The 14781-nt window shown below is 53.3% G+C and overlaps 7 protein-coding genes across 7 annotated transcripts; 2 read left to right on the top strand and 5 right to left on the bottom strand.

Moving 5' to 3' along the window:
- Nucleotides 1–526: 526 nt before the first annotated feature.
- Nucleotides 527–1510, bottom strand: J4E86_003928 (uncharacterized protein; the record flags this gene model as incomplete). Its single annotated transcript, XM_051444477.1, has 1 exon — nt 527–1510. One exon carries the CDS (start codon nt 1508–1510, stop codon nt 527–529), a length of 984 nt encoding a protein of 327 aa, XP_051304102.1.
- Nucleotides 1511–1866: 356 nt separating this feature from the next.
- Nucleotides 1867–3106, bottom strand: J4E86_003927 (uncharacterized protein; the record flags this gene model as incomplete). Its single annotated transcript, XM_051444476.1, has 2 exons — nt 1867–2764; nt 2814–3106. 2 exons carry the CDS (start codon nt 3104–3106, stop codon nt 1867–1869), a joined length of 1191 nt encoding a protein of 396 aa, XP_051304101.1.
- Nucleotides 3107–4552: 1446 nt separating this feature from the next.
- Nucleotides 4553–6202, top strand: J4E86_003926 (uncharacterized protein; the record flags this gene model as incomplete). Its single annotated transcript, XM_051444475.1, has 2 exons — nt 4553–6097; nt 6173–6202. 2 exons carry the CDS (start codon nt 4553–4555, stop codon nt 6200–6202), a joined length of 1575 nt encoding a protein of 524 aa, XP_051304100.1.
- A 1939-nt stretch (nt 6203–8141) lies between these two features.
- On the bottom strand, nt 8142–9746 carry J4E86_003925 (uncharacterized protein; the record flags this gene model as incomplete). Its single annotated transcript, XM_051444474.1, has 1 exon — nt 8142–9746. One exon carries the CDS (start codon nt 9744–9746, stop codon nt 8142–8144), a length of 1605 nt encoding a protein of 534 aa, XP_051304099.1.
- A 508-nt stretch (nt 9747–10254) lies between these two features.
- Nucleotides 10255–10978, bottom strand: ANB1 (translation initiation factor eIF5A; the record flags this gene model as incomplete). Its single annotated transcript, XM_051444473.1, has 4 exons — nt 10255–10319; nt 10372–10504; nt 10557–10823; nt 10955–10978. The coding sequence occupies 4 exons, from the start codon at nt 10976–10978 to the stop codon at nt 10255–10257; spliced, it is 489 nt and encodes a 162-aa protein (XP_051304098.1).
- Nucleotides 10979–11277: 299 nt separating this feature from the next.
- J4E86_003923 (uncharacterized protein) lies at nt 11278–13363 on the top strand (the record flags this gene model as incomplete). The annotated part of the gene is made up of 2 exons (XM_051444472.1): nt 11278–11758; nt 11808–13363. 2 exons carry the CDS (start codon nt 11278–11280, stop codon nt 13361–13363), a joined length of 2037 nt encoding a protein of 678 aa, XP_051304097.1.
- Nucleotides 13364–13622: 259 nt separating this feature from the next.
- J4E86_003922 (uncharacterized protein) lies at nt 13623–14256 on the bottom strand (the record flags this gene model as incomplete). Its single annotated transcript, XM_051444471.1, has 2 exons — nt 13623–13750; nt 13815–14256. The coding sequence occupies 2 exons, from the start codon at nt 14254–14256 to the stop codon at nt 13623–13625; spliced, it is 570 nt and encodes a 189-aa protein (XP_051304096.1).
- Between the last annotated feature and the right edge of the window lie 525 nt (nt 14257–14781).

Below are 14781 nucleotides of genomic sequence, written 5' to 3'. Positions count from 1 at the left end.
GTTTCGACCGGCGTCGGCGTGGAGTGTTGCTGTGGGCTGATGCTCATGATGACCCACCCAAACATGACGTCTGCCGCAAAACCCCGGTCGGGGGAGGGGAGGTGCGTGCAAGAATGCGCCATGATTGGAGGACTAGTCGTAGGATTATTGGTTTGCGTGCTTGTTTCCAACGCTGTGTAGAAAATGTCCGATCCCGATCATCCACTGTAGAAGGCTACGAGGTAGCTCACTTCTTTGTGTTGTCTTCGACTTGAATACCTTCCTCAAAGCACCTCCCAGTGCTGTTCGCCGTACATGATACATAGATGTTCTTAACAATAATCAAATACAGGCACGGCTGGAAATAAGATCGCTATTTGATCCTATGCTCAGCAGACAACATGTCGTGGTGCCCAAAATCTGATTTGAGATGAAAACGTGAAATTAGGATCGCTCGTCGTACCTGCGTGTATATTCATACATGTAAATCCAATCCAACTCCTCGCCCGTGTTACCGTCAGCGGGGCTAGCCATATGATTTCCCAGTCTACAACTCCATTATCTCTTGAACCTCATCCACGATCCCATCCCATAATGTCTTCTCTGGTGCGAAATAGGTCTTGAAGACATCTTTCAGCACCTTATCACCAAGATCCATGTGTCCGCCCTTGGTTGTCTTGAAGTGCAGACCACCCTTCTCGTCAAGCTTCTTGAGCCCAATCCAATCCTCTTTGTAGATGTCGCGATCCCTCAGATCCGTGACCTCGTTGCTGGTAGTGTTGGTGTACGCGAACCAACCAGACTCCTTCGGTATGACAGTGGTGTCGTCCTCGAACACGTACATGACGAAGTTGTCTAGCGCGGCAAGGTTCTTCGCGTAGGTGACGTTCTTCAGCACCCTCTCGTTGTTGATGTCGGCGATGAAGTTGGAGGATTCGAGATACTCTTCCGTAGGTTCACCGGTCGTCTCGTTCGTGGCCTTGAAGTACTGCGCCGGCACCAGGTGCCCCTGCACCCATGCACCCCAGGTGTTGGATTTGAGCAACCCGATGTAGCCCTTGCAAAGCCAGTCTCCGTCTTTACATAGCTGATACTTTGCGATGCCGTTGTGTTGACTACCAAATGTGACCAGGTTCTTGACTTTGATTCTGTCGCCACAGCGCTCTATCATTCCACGGAGGAACTGACCGCCCTGCGAAAAGCCAAGCGCGTTGAGGCCGGGGGCTTTGCTCAAAACCGCGTGTTCTGCGATGTCGTCGCAGACCTGCGCAATCTGCTCTGTAACATTGCCGAGGAATGTGGCTGTTCGATCGCTTCCAGCATCTTCATCAAGCCGGATGTAGTATACGTATGTATCGGGGTTCGTCTCGTTTGCGAGGTCGCCTACGCTATGCAGGCCATCTGCGGCATAGTTGTCGCCTAAACCGTGCCAGATGAGCAGTGGGAGGGGCTTGGAATCGCCGCGTGCGAGTGGTGACGCGATCGCCTGCGTCACGAGTAGGAGCGTCGAAATTGGAAGTAAGTGCAACATTTTGGCGATGGTGGAATGAAAGTGGGAGGCGGAGGTTCGAGAGGCGCAAGCTGAGAGCATATGAGACGCGCACTGATCTACGCGGCGTTGTATGACGTTGGCATCAAGCCGAGGCAGGTACAGCCGGACTTGGTCATAGCTCTCCATAGCTTTTACGTCCACGCAAAAAACACAATTTGATCAAGGCAGAGCCGTCGTGATTTATAGAAAGCAAATGTACATTCTAACAGTTGCACAGAGTCTATATTGCTATGTGCCGACCAGTGGTATACTATCATATCGTCAAACAGATCTTTTGAACGCCGGAACGCCAACACATTGCGCCGTGCCATGCAATGATGATTGTAATGGATTGTTCAACCAGCAATCAACGGTGTCTGTACCGACTGGAGTGCCTCTTGCTTCATTGCTTTCCGCTTCTCCTTGCTGATGGAGCTCTTCTTCTCTGTCTTCTTAGCCTTCTTGGCCTCTCTCCTGGCCTGCTTCGCAGCAAGCTCTTCATCGTCGAGCATCTCCTCCTCCCACTCATCCCACTTTCTCTTGCGCTCTGCAGACTTGCCCTTTGGTGTGCCCTCTGTGATGGCCTTGTGGTACGGTCCTTCAAGGATTTGCTCAGACTCAGTCCATAGTTCGTCAGCGAGCCAGATGGGCAGGGCCTTGGTCGCGGGACCTTTGACGTGCAGACTGCGGATGTTGCGCCAGCCCTGACCGACGTGCTTGTTAACGACTTCGGACACGACAGCGGCAGTGTTCTCCGTAATCTGTTGAGGGGTCATGGAGAGGTTGGCGACCTTGATAGATGTGTTGGCGGAGGGGCTCATGCTGAGGTAGGTCGAGTTGAGAGCAGACTCAATCTCCTTTGCTACACCTTGCGGTGTGCCGACCACATTCTGGGACTCCTTCGCATCCTTGTCCTTCTTTGCGCTCTTGTCTATGTATGCGCCAGCAGTAAGGCGGATTGGAATCGGGCGCTTTGACTTGCTCTTGTAGAAGACTTTGCCGAGGCACTCTGCGACAATCTTGATAATTCGATCGTCGACCATGAAAACATCGTACTCGGCGAGAAGCGCGCGCTTCTGCTCGAATGCCTTGTATCGCTTCTTCAGCTTGTCTACACCGAGCACGCGCTGTACCTTTCCGCGAAGGGCGGCCGGGAAAGCGTCGGATGCGACGAGGTCTTTGTACGCTCTTTGCGGGTCTTTGGTGAAGATGCATATCCGTACATCGCTTGCAATGATGGGATGGGGTAGCTTGCTGGTACATGTTAGCGATGTGGCGCAAGCGCTGCGATGCGCGAACATACATTGCCAGAGGCTTCATGCTCTTGGTGTTGCCAATCTGCTTCTTCGTCGCCAGACTAAGAAAGATGGGCTCGTCGACCTCTTCCGCCTCGTCCTCATCGGCCGCCAAGCTCTTCTTGGGTGCTTCCTCCTTCTTGTCCTCGACGTGTTTCTTCATGTGCGCAACGAGCGCTTTGGCCGCGCGCTCGACTTGCGACGGGTCGAGCTGGTAGGGCGTGCCATTCGTGGCTTTGGTAGTGAGCGGCGCCTCGGGCGCCTTCTCAACCTTCTTGGTAAGGGTCTTGGATTTGGCCATTGTTGCTGTGATATGGTGCGATGTTGCTGGTCGCTGGAAATTCTGGGCTAGACCCTTGTCCAACTTTCCCTTCGAACTTTTTGCCGGCGCCACAGTTTCTCCGAAGCCCCGAAGTCAAATGCGGGGCTCCTCAGAGCCAATCGTCGCGTCGCAGTATCCTCAAGCACACGACAGGCTATTCACCCTTGCAATGTCACCAGCCGATGGATTTCAATTTCAGTCCTTGTCCCCATGCCGTCAGCCGTTTCATGAGCAGCGCGTCAATGTGCGATAGGGGTACATAGTATCATCCCAAGGTCATTTGTGCCCGTCACAGAATAGTGGATGCGAGATATTCATACCATCGCGGACTGGACCATTAAGGTTTCGTGGACACGGCAGCAATTATCAACTCTATATCGGATTGCCCACACGAGACGAAAGTGTTCGTTATCGATTGATCGAAGCCAGTCCGAACACGGTCCAGCCGAAACGCCATCACCGTGCGCTCGCCTGGCCATCTTTCACGACGCGTCTATAGCACTGTCGCGCGTCCGTCGGCCCTACCGCTCCACTTTGGTTACGAACGTGTTTGCTCTCGCGTTAGCTGCATCGATTGCTGCACAAAAGTTTTCTTTTCACCTGCGTGACGTTTGCCTGTATCTGGATATTGGCGTACGGCTGTGGGTCCATTCGATCGCTGCCCAAGAACGCGTAGTACATCAAGATCTCGGTACGCGTTGAGTGCCTGCGTGTAGATTGCTTTTGGGGTATTCACTTTACTTCACGCAGTCGTGAAGTTTACTGCGACCGACGTGTATGCCATTAGGGCAGCAGGAAGTGTGAAAGATTCTGTCTCAGCGCGTAGATATTACCAATGATTGCAGATTAATGTGGAATTGGCTGCAGTGCAGAGGGGCTGGCAGAGCGGAGAAAACCAAGTTAAAGTGGCAGCCGAGGACAGAATGTATGTCATAGGCGTAATAATTGTGCTCGTGCACAGAGGCTGGTGAACGGATGTGGCCGACGTGACTGAACTTTGGGATATGTATAGCGAAGAAGCGCTGCAAAAGCCTGGAAAAGAATGCAATCGGACTAGCTGAGACACGTAGGGCATCTTGTATCTGAAAGCATGTTACAAAAGACGTATTGCAAGGGCGGAATGCGTGGTGAACTTGGGTGCTGGTTCTTACGACGGTCCTAGCTTCATCACGCTAGCCAACCCACACCCGCGTGTCGCGACGTCTTCCATGATCGCGTTCGTGACCCGTAGTTTCGCAATTGACCTCATGGCCTCCTCCTCCTAACCTACGTCTTTCTTTTCCCATACCGTCTCGTGTCAATCTTCGCGTTGCCAACACTCCTTCTGCAGCCGCCGGCCTGCCCGTCTCCTTCGAGACACGTCCACCTTACCCCATAGACCTCGACACGCCAGCAGCACCGCGTCTTAGGAGCTCCCCACACGAGATGGACTTTTCACCCAGCAAGGCGATGCCGCACTCCCTCATCGAGTCGACAGAGATGCAGTCGGGCCATGTTCGGAAGCCCACCCCAACGCTTCTTCCGGCCTTCGGCGAAGATGGGCCATTCTCTTCATCGCCCTTTCCACGCCCAACGTCCTCGAAACGCAAATTCGAAGAGGACTCGCCCACCTTTCCCAAGCAACTGAAGTACTACCCGACCCCCCAGCCCACGTCGTCGACCAACATTCTCTCCTCGTCGCCCCGCCATGCCCGGCCGGGCTTCGAGCGAACCTTCTCTGCTCTGTCAGAGAGAACCCCACTCGGTGCTGTGCCCACCGTCGACCTCCCCGCAGATGGCGAGGTCGTGAGAATGGGCCGCAGCTCCAACACCTCGGACTACCAGCTCTCCACCAACCGCCTCATCTCACGCGTCCACGTCCAAGCTGCCTACCACGCGCCAAGCCCGCCATACCCGCACGGCTACATCGAGGTTGAATGTCTGGGGTGGAACGGTGCGAAGATCCACTGCAAGGGACGCATCTTCGAGCTGAGCAAGGGAGACACCTACATGTCAGAGAACCCCGAGACAGCCATCATGCTAGATGTACAGGATACCCGCGTCATGATTGCCTGGCCAACCATCCCTGTGTCCAAGTTCTCCTGGGAGTCCGAGGAAGAAGGCATGCCTACCCCGACTCGAACGCGTACCCAGGAGAACTTGGCTTCTAGTCCTCCTGTCGTTCCACGCTCGCCTGTCTCTCAAAGCCCTATCCGCCCTCCTGTCTTCGCGGGTCTCAGCTCAAATGCCCAGTCCGGTCCTGTTCAAGTGTTCGAAGATGCCGACGCAAGTGTAGACAGCCCTGGCGTCAAGACCCCAGGTTCTGCAGACCAGACCTTTATCCGCCCCTCTCTCCCAAGCTCCAGGTCTAGTCACGAAGTTCGTCCTGTCATCGACCCTAAGGAGAGTATCAACTTCGCTGCCGACGACTTCTCCGACAACGACGAAGAGAACGACCCTGTTGTACACTCATTCGGACCCTTCGGTCAGAACTTGCTCAACGGCATGGCTTCTTTCAACACAGCTACGCCAACACAGTCCAACGCCCCCCGTATGCGCGGACCACTACTATCACCGTCTCCCAGACGTCGAGTTACCGAGCCTATCCGGTTCAAAGAGTCGCCCATCAAGAACCATGTCATCAACCAGTTGGCGTTCTCTCGTATCCACTCGCAGCCACTCTCCGCCATTCACAGCAACCTTCCCGCCGAATTGAAGGCTTGTGCGATTAAGAGCACAGATGGCAAGGATGAAGAGGGCAACGGCGCATCCACACCCCTTCCTCAGCTCTCTAGACAAGAGCTCAAGAGGATTCTAGACGACACTCCATGTGTTGGCGAGATCCCCCGTGCCGGCAAGGATGCCGCTGGCCAGCCGCTTGAGAACGAGTTCTACTACGTCCCCGAGATGGACACCAACCAGATGAGGCGTGAAACCATCACCGCCGGTACACGCAGCACTGGACTACGGTCTGTAAGGAAGACACACAAGGTACGTCACACTCACGACCCCCATACCCGTTGTTCATCAATGTCTTCCTCAAGATCAATCGCTAACCATCTATAGCAATATTACTGGAAGAAGCCTCGTGTCTAAGCAGCTCCCTGTTAGCATCACCCACGCCATCCCGGATGGCAACCTCCCTTCAACTATACCCGTTTCTTTCCGCGTTCGTACCACCGCCACAACCACACCAGACAGCACACGTCCGCCACCGAGCCTTCCGTCGACCGCGCGTACACTACCTATACTTCTTGAATTCTACCCTGTTTTTATATGCATAGCGAGGCGTTACGATACCATTTCCACGCTCCTCGTTGTATCTCGGAGTTTCGAGTTTTACCCTTTTCTTGTTTACACGTATGGTCTTCTCTCAGTAGGAGATGATGTGTACTTCCCCTTACCTGCTGGATACGAAACATTTGTTGGATCGGCGTCTGCTCTATATTCTCGTTGGCGCTTTTGGTCTACGGTGAGAGTGACGAGTAGGGAACTGTGTCGAGAGATAGCACTACGGCCCAGAATCATGGTACTTATCGGGACGATCATCAGCAACGGTGGAGAAGACGTTCGTTTTCATATCTACGAGTGTTTAGTATGCGAGTAAGAAAAAATATGTACTTGTATATTCGATGTTTGCTACGATCAACTACAAAGAAAATCCAAAAACTGTCGCATGTTGATGTGATTATGTGTGACACACGGCCATGGTCTTCTGGTCCCAAATGTCAAGGCTCACACGGCATGGATCATCACAGTTCAAGAGCTGAGATTCATCAGTGCGTTTCAAGGCGTTTGGTGTTTGACCACCGTGCGTTATGATTGGTGACGTCATAAACTACGCTCGTGACGCGATCTCACGTGACTTGTTGCAAGACTATCGAATATGCGCAACACGACGTAGAAATGTGGGCAGTAGAGTCGAAGCTGGTGGTGTTTGAATTTGATCGATTCACTCTACATGCCTGATTCCCTTCATAAAGTCTCAGATGCGAGACAAGACAAGCACGCCATTGATGCCATGTGCCGTGGAAGAAGTAGTAGCGACCTAGCCCTCATATCCATCGCATGCAATCGTTGCAATTCGTTTCCACCGACCCCGTTGCTCTCTTCGCCAGACGCCGATAGAGGCGAATAGTTTACTTCAACTTCTTCTTGGGGCGGAGCTGGTTGGTGTGTCCGCACTTCTTCTTGCGCTGTGGTGTGGTTAGTCAAGTCCGATATTCTGTTCATTCCCGATTCAGGGAACGAGTATTTTGTCATGACGTACGCAGTTGACAGCCCTCGGTGGTAGGCGTGCGTAGCACTTGCGGCAGATCATCTTGTCGCAGTTGTACTTGGAGGCAAGGGCCTTGAGCGAAGGCTCAATGATACCACCACGGAGACGGAGGACCAAGTGGAGGGTGGACTCCTTCTGGATGTTGTAGTCGGACAGAGTGCGGCCATCCTCGAGCTGCTTTCCGGCGAAGATCAGGCGCTGTTGGTCCGGGGGAATGCCCTCCTTGTCCTGGATCTTGGACTTGACGTTGTCTGCCCACTGTCAGCTTCTATCCTCCCTCTTCTACATGTTTTGCAAGCGCGGGCGATGCGATGCGATGCGGCGCGGTGCGGAGTACTGCCGTCGAGTGGTATTGGGGGTGTGCGTACCGATGGTGTCACTGCTCTCAACTGCGAATAAGTCAGCGCGGGGCCCATTGCAATTCGTGCATCCGAGATATACCTTCGAGCGTGATGGTCTTGCCCGTCAGGGTCTTCACGAAGATCTGCATCTTTGGCGGTGTTGCGGTGTTCCGTGATCTCAGTATCGAGGTTGAGGGCGGAAGTGGTAGACGAATTCCACACTGTGTGCGCGCACAGACACCCATGCTAGGCCGGCAAGCGTTAGCGCGTGTCAAGCGCCCCTCCAGGGCTCACGTGTGACGCCTTCCACCACTCCAAACCGGCGCATCAAGCGTGCATTAATCTCAAAGAAGACAGCTGTTTGGGAAGTGATAGTCAAGCTTTGGATTTGTATTATTACATGCACGTGACGACCTCAAGCTTGCCTCTTCTGTGCCTTCTTCCACTGCTCAACCCTTGCTTCCGTGGAACTGACTGCTAATATGAGCATGTTCATCGATAGCCCCGCAATCCTTGCAGCTTCTCTGTACAGCGTCTTTGCTACATCGGGAATGTCTTCTTCCGTCTTCCAAATCGGGTATGCCTGCCCTATCCTAAATACCTCACTGTTCTCCTCGGCTACCACTGGGACTGTCTCCATTGCGCCCTGAACCACTTTTATCACCTCCAGTTTTTCGTTCAACGGTAAAGTATGGGATGCCTCCTGTGGGGGATGATGTGTTGTAGTGTCGATAGGAAACATATTGTACAGCGCGTGTCGGAAGTCATCAGCATCCCTCGTGCGCTGAATTTCGGCATCATCCAGATACTCTGTGGCGTAGAAGTCGAGGTACTGATCCATCTCTTCAGGGCCCATCGTGAGAACATCCTTCTCCTGCACCTTTGTCAACGCCTCGGTAGTGAAGCGTCCCCTGCCTCCTCGCCTGGCTTCCTCCGCGCCCTTCATCTGCTCCCGCCACACTTCCCAGTTCATCGCCGCCGCTGTTGGTTCGGAAGATGATTTCGGATAACGCTTCATGTCGTCGAGAGGATAAAGTAACTTGATGCATATGACGAGGGAGCTCACTAGTTGCGCCTCAGATAGATGCCGTATACTCAGACGCTTCTTACCGTCATGGTGAGGAGCGAAGTCATAGCCGAGCAAGTCGCCGAGTCGTTTTGTTGCATCGTACAGCTCCAGTGGCAAGGCAAGCTCTTTCAGATAGCGGAACAGAAGGAGCGGCACGTTCAGAGCTGGCCAAGTGATACCGTGGTCTTTGCTGTAGCTCATTTGTAGGTCTATGAGCGTCTTGTAAAATCGTGTATAAGTAAGCGATGCGCTTGGATCGAGAACAGCACGGTAGGCAGGTAACAGTCGATCTCTCATGGCGAGCGGCAGTAGCTTGATTGCTCTGCGATATGCTAGTTTGCCATCAATGACCCACGCATAAACATCGCCTGGTGTGAACGGCAGCCTTAGTGTCAAGATACCAAGGTAGCACAAGACTAGACAATCATTGAGATTGGGAGCGGCAGACAACCTCATGCTCCTCTTTCCCTTGGTATCTCTGAGATGACCCTTCTCAGTATCTGTGGCATCATCCTCGCTTTCCATGGTGCTGAAAAGTTGTTGACTCTTGGACTCTGAGGACTCTTCATCCTGATTCGCGATCCGGTCTCCAAGTTGAGCAATGCGCAGCGACCAGAGATCGCGTGTGACTGCTTCAAGCTCCACAGGCAATCCTCGATCCTTGACGAGGAACCAAAGTTGATGTCGCAGGACGAGCTGCAGACATTTCAAGTATAAATCAAAACCTCGGGCGCCCTTGTAAATTTTACCAGTGGATTTGGCGTCATCTTCCGTCTCTTTCTTCTTGCGCGTCACTGTTCGTGAAGCCCCTACATAGTCATCGTCATCTTCTCCGCGGACTAAGCCAGCCTGTTGGTGGCCGTTCTGACAATACAAGAAACCGTCTTCGCCCTCTTCGTAGCGTCTAGACCGGCAGTTTTCGACGCCACAAACGGGGCCTTTAGTCGACATAAACGAGGCTTAAATGGATCTGGCGGTGTAGCTGAATGTGGAAAGAGTGGATGCAGATATTTCAAGGTAACGAGGTTGCAAGTGAGATCAAGTGCGTTTGAGTGCTGCGTCACATGCTGTAGTTGTTGGCCAGGATACACGAGATCGAAGTTCGCGGGCGACTAGCGCGGATCCGGCAACCAGTCACACGAATTTTCTACCAATGAGGGACGCGACATTTGCCGTAAAGTCATCACCTTTTATTCATTGCCAGAAGCGTAAGGGATATATCTAGGAAGGGAAATGAATCGTAATACGTTTCCCAGACATGGCAATGCAAAGAACCCAAAACCGTCCGAAGAACCTCGTGCATTGGTCGCCTAGTGCAAATCGCACGGGAGAATGCTACGTTTGCCGCGGAGCTACAACTTTGCACGCAATATGCAAAGAGTGTTGCAGCCCCGTTTGTAATCTGTCTGCAGTGCGCGCCTTGCTTCCTGCTAAACAGTCTACGTATTGAGCGATGCGCTTATTTGGGAGCCTCCTTGGCGTCGATGCAGGCCTCCTCACCCATAGCAGTAAGGATAATGACGTCTGGTGGTCTGTCAGCATGACCCAAAAATCGCCTATTCAGGGTGTAACTTACTGGTGTCCTTTCCGTCCTCGGTGAACATCTTGTTGATCTTGTCACCAACTTCACCATCGGGGACCTTGACGTCGTCCTTGGTGGAGCCGTCGTCGGACATGAGGGAGAGGAAGCCGTCGTCAGTAACGTCGAGCTAGTTCGCGTGTTAGCTCAGGCTTCGCATTGGAGCCTCATGGGCCACTTACGAGCTGGTACTCGCGACGGGTGACGTTGGGAACGTCCATGTTGTGGGTGGAGGGGCAGAGATCTTCGAGCTTCTTGCTGGTGAAGATGTCGATGGCGACCAGATGGACCTTGGCGTGGCCGTGCTTTCCGGTCTTGGAGGTGGTCATCTCGACGATCTTGCAGGGGCGGTTCTTGATGCAGACGAAACCGTTCTTCCTCAAGGCAGAGCACTGCATGGGGTAGGTGGTGGAGGCACCCGCATCGGCGGAGTCGAAGGTGTGCTCATGCTATAATTTGCGGCGTCAGTACTGGGCGCAAGAGGGCGGCGCAAGAGGGTGCGAAGCTGGAGCGCAGCTGGCGACAGTGCTCCGAAGGGTGGGGTAAGAGCACATGCGGGGCTGGATTCCGAGGGACGTACCTGCGCGTCGTTGTTGTCCGCCATGGTGATGAATGAGAGTTGGATGCGACGGGGAGGAGAGGCTGAGTTCGGGCTGCTGGGCGAAGGGCAGTGGGGTGGGCAGTGTCCTTAAATGGAGATGGAGAGAGAAGTCTTTTGCGTGGGCAAAATTGGGCAGGCGCGGAGGGGAAGGTGGCGCTAGCGGATCCCTGTCTAGCTCGCGGATTAAACAATCGCCGGGCCTGCTATGTGAATCGAGGTGCTCTACAGCTGCCCTCAGAGCTCGCTATCCGTGTTTGATTCTTAGCATGCGCCCTTGAACTGATTGCGACCCAGTAGGCATCATGTGGGGTCTAGATAGGCTCTCTTCGTACTCGACGCCCACCGGCACGCCGCCTCCACGACGCGACTCGTACTCGCCCGCTCCCCGAAGGGGCTATCCCGCGCCTGCGCAACCCGTGAGGCCGGGACTGAATCCGCGGTCGTCTTCGCTGACGCCCCTCATATCACCCAATGCTTCGACTGCGAGCCTGCCTCTATCCGCGCGCATGCCAAATGGCGGGCCACGTAGACGCCAGACAGGGGGTGTTCCGCCCAACGTGCCAGATCCCGTACACGTGCTAGAGTCGATTATGGGAGGACCGCCGCGCAACTCGCCTGCCACGAACGGGGAAGACTCGACGCGTATATCGGAGAAGCCTGGAGTGGTAGAGGAGGAGATTGATTTCGGGGACCTGAGCTTGCACGATTTCGCCGCGGCGAAGACTGCAGAGCGACAGCAGCCCACTTCTGTACATACATATAGCGCGCAGTCAGTCGAAGAATGTATGTTTTCATGCTCAGAGTCCCAGGTCTTTGCTCATTGTGCTTGCAGATGACAAAGACAAAGACAAGTTCGAGGACCTACACAAGTCGATATTGGCGTGCGATGAGGTGCTCAAGTCGGTGGAAGCAAACCTGACAAACTTCCAGTCGGATCTCGAGGCTGTGTCTGCAGAGATAGAATCACTCCAGAACCGGTCCATTGCTCTGAACACCAAGCTAGAAAACCGAAAAGTGGTGGAGAAGCTGCTGGGACCGGCGGTCGAAGACATCAGCATATCACCAGCTGTCGTGCGTAAGATCGCTGAAGGTCCGGTCGATGACGGCTTCGTGCGCGCCCTTGCAGAAGTCGAGAAACGGTCCAAGACAGTCAACGACAAAGCCAAAGAACATCCAGACTTGATGGCCATAAAGGACGTCAAGCCCCTGCTGGACGATCTCGTAAACCGCGCCGTTGAACGAATACGAGACTATATAGTCGCCCAGATCAAGGCCATCCGTTCACCTTCCATTAATGCGCAGATCATCCAACAGCAAGCGTTCCTAAAATACAAAGACTTGTATTCTTTCCTCGCGAAACACCAGCCAGAGCTTGCGCAACAGATAGCGCAGGCATACATATATACCATGCGGTGGTACTACCTCAACCACTTCAGCCGCTATCGAACTGCGCTCGAAAAGATCAAAGTACATGCTATGGACAGGTACGATGTACTGGGCGAAGATCCCAGTGCGAGAAGAGCTGGAACTCTGCTCGGTCAGTCTCGTAACGCACCAGTTGCATACGATGCTTTCTCTCTCGGACGACGTCGCGATGCACTGAAGAGCTCCTCTGTCAATGCCTTGCCAGCAAACGTCGCCGAGGACGAGAAGTCGCCGCATTACTTAGAGGTCCCTTTCCGCAGCTTCAACCTCGCACTTGTCGACAACGCGTGTTTCGAGTACACATTTATCTCTACATACTTCGCCCCATCACAGAACTTCCACGCCATCTCACGAACCTTCAACTCCATCTTCGAGCCTACGCTAGCAGTCGGCCAAGCGGTTACAAAGTCGCTCGTAGAAGCAACAACAGACACGCTTGGTATACTGCTGTGCGTACGACTTAACCAGCACTTCGCATTCGAACTACAACGTAGGAAGGTGCCGACGGTGGAAGGCTATATCAACGCAACCAATATGCTACTCTGGCCACGGTTCCAGCAGGTTCTGGACATGCATTGCACCTCGCTCCAGAAAGTCACTGCATCTCTACCCGGCCGACCTTCGACCGGTGCGGCGCTACTTGGCTCAAGCTCTTCCACCGCTACCTCCACAGCGCCAACACCTCTCACACAAAAGTTTGCAAACCTTCTCCAAGGCATTCTGGCTCTCTCTTCGGAAGCAGGCGACGACGAGCCAGTCAGTGTATCCGTGGGCAGACTGAGGAGCGAGTACGAAGCCTACCTCACCAAGCTGAGTAAGGGTATCAGCGATGCACGGAAGAGGGAGAGATTCTTGTGTAACAACTATAGCTTGGTGTGTACGATTTTGGCAGATGTTGAAGGAAAGCTTGGGGAAGAGATGAGGGCACACTTTGAGAAGCTGAGAGATGCTTTCGACAAGTAAAGTAGCTGACAAGAGCAATGAACATCAGCACTACAGGCTGACAGACATTCTGGCAATGTCTTCTGTTCTGTGTACTCAATTATCTATTAGACACTCACTCCCATACGAGCAAGAAAATCAATTGGTGCAGGCAGGTCTAGTTGTCCTCTGTCGACTAGATTATGTGATGTCATTCATTTCATTTCTATCCAATGCGTGCTCTTTGATTATCGAGTCTTTTCGCTAAATAGACACAGCGCAGCTCAACATGTGGCGCTCTCTAACCCATCAACGGGGCCCAGTCCTTCTTTGCCTGCTCGGTGAAGAAAGGACTGAGGTACTTGCCCTTGCCAAGAGTGAATCCCTTACTCCTCAATAGCATGTACATGGCGTTGAGGTGGAAGTAGCCTGAAAGTCCGTGTGAGCATACATTCTACATTTGACATGTATTTCCATCGAGGGTAATACTAACTGTTGGGAATGACGAAGCTGTTATAGTATTCAGCCAAGTTAGACATAGTCATAGTCTTGCCCGCAACAGTGACATCGAAGCTCTTTCCAGCGCTCTCGTTGTAAGTCTTCTCGTCAACGGCGTCAAAGACAGCGGCAAACTGCTTGAAGAAGTCGATGACGTCGTCGAGGGACGAGAAGGATGAGGGGTCTAGGTTAGGGGGTGCGGCCGAGCCGTTGAGCTTCAGGGTCGTGACTCCATCGAGTGGGAACTTGCCGACGAGGATGGGTTGCATGCGGAAGGGAAGCATGTCGCCGAGCTGGGCGTTGAGAAGGTCCTGATCGGAGGGCAGCGAGCTGTTCTTTGCCTGCTCTTCCTTGGCTGCTGTGAGGAAGCCAACAGCGCTGTTGGCGATGCCCTTGAAGGTGGGCACGGTGGCCTGGTAGAAGGAGGTGGAAGCCATCTTGGTGAGTAAATGTGTCGAAGTGGGGTGTGTTTGTTAAAGTAAGAATGTATTCAATGTATGAGCGAAAATTTGTATAGATGTGTGAAGAAAAAGAAAAGGGCGATCGCCCGAGTTTATCTATATACCTGGGTACTCAGGATTCTGGAATGTACCCCTCGATCCGCGCATAACACGTACGTCGGCCCATTGTTTGTCGTTAACCCCGTCCCGAGACTCGTGTATCAGACCCTGTAGACTGCATAGCGCCGTTGAACTGCCGAGTGTGTGGGCTCAGGGCTTCTAGTCTACTGCACCACTGTGGATACAGTAGGCATCGAGATATACATAGTCCTTTTGCAATGAATGAGGTCAGAACTCTCGGTCGGACATCGAGCGAACGAGGTCTGTGCTGAACGTAAGGGACCTCGAGTCTGAGGCTCAAATATGTAAGTGTAACGCGCCTGCATGTGTCCTGAGGTGGTGAGACCGGAGAGCGGGCCTTTCCGCACTGGTACTGCACAACATTGCCCCGCCTAGTCCAGA

Source organism: Alternaria arbusti (genome assembly GCF_024043155.1).
Source record: "Alternaria arbusti strain BMP 1465 chromosome Unknown scaffold_4, whole genome shotgun sequence".
NCBI classification, from domain to species: Eukaryota; Fungi; Ascomycota; class Dothideomycetes; order Pleosporales; family Pleosporaceae; genus Alternaria; species Alternaria arbusti.
This window is presented reverse-complemented; position numbering and strand designations above follow the sequence as displayed.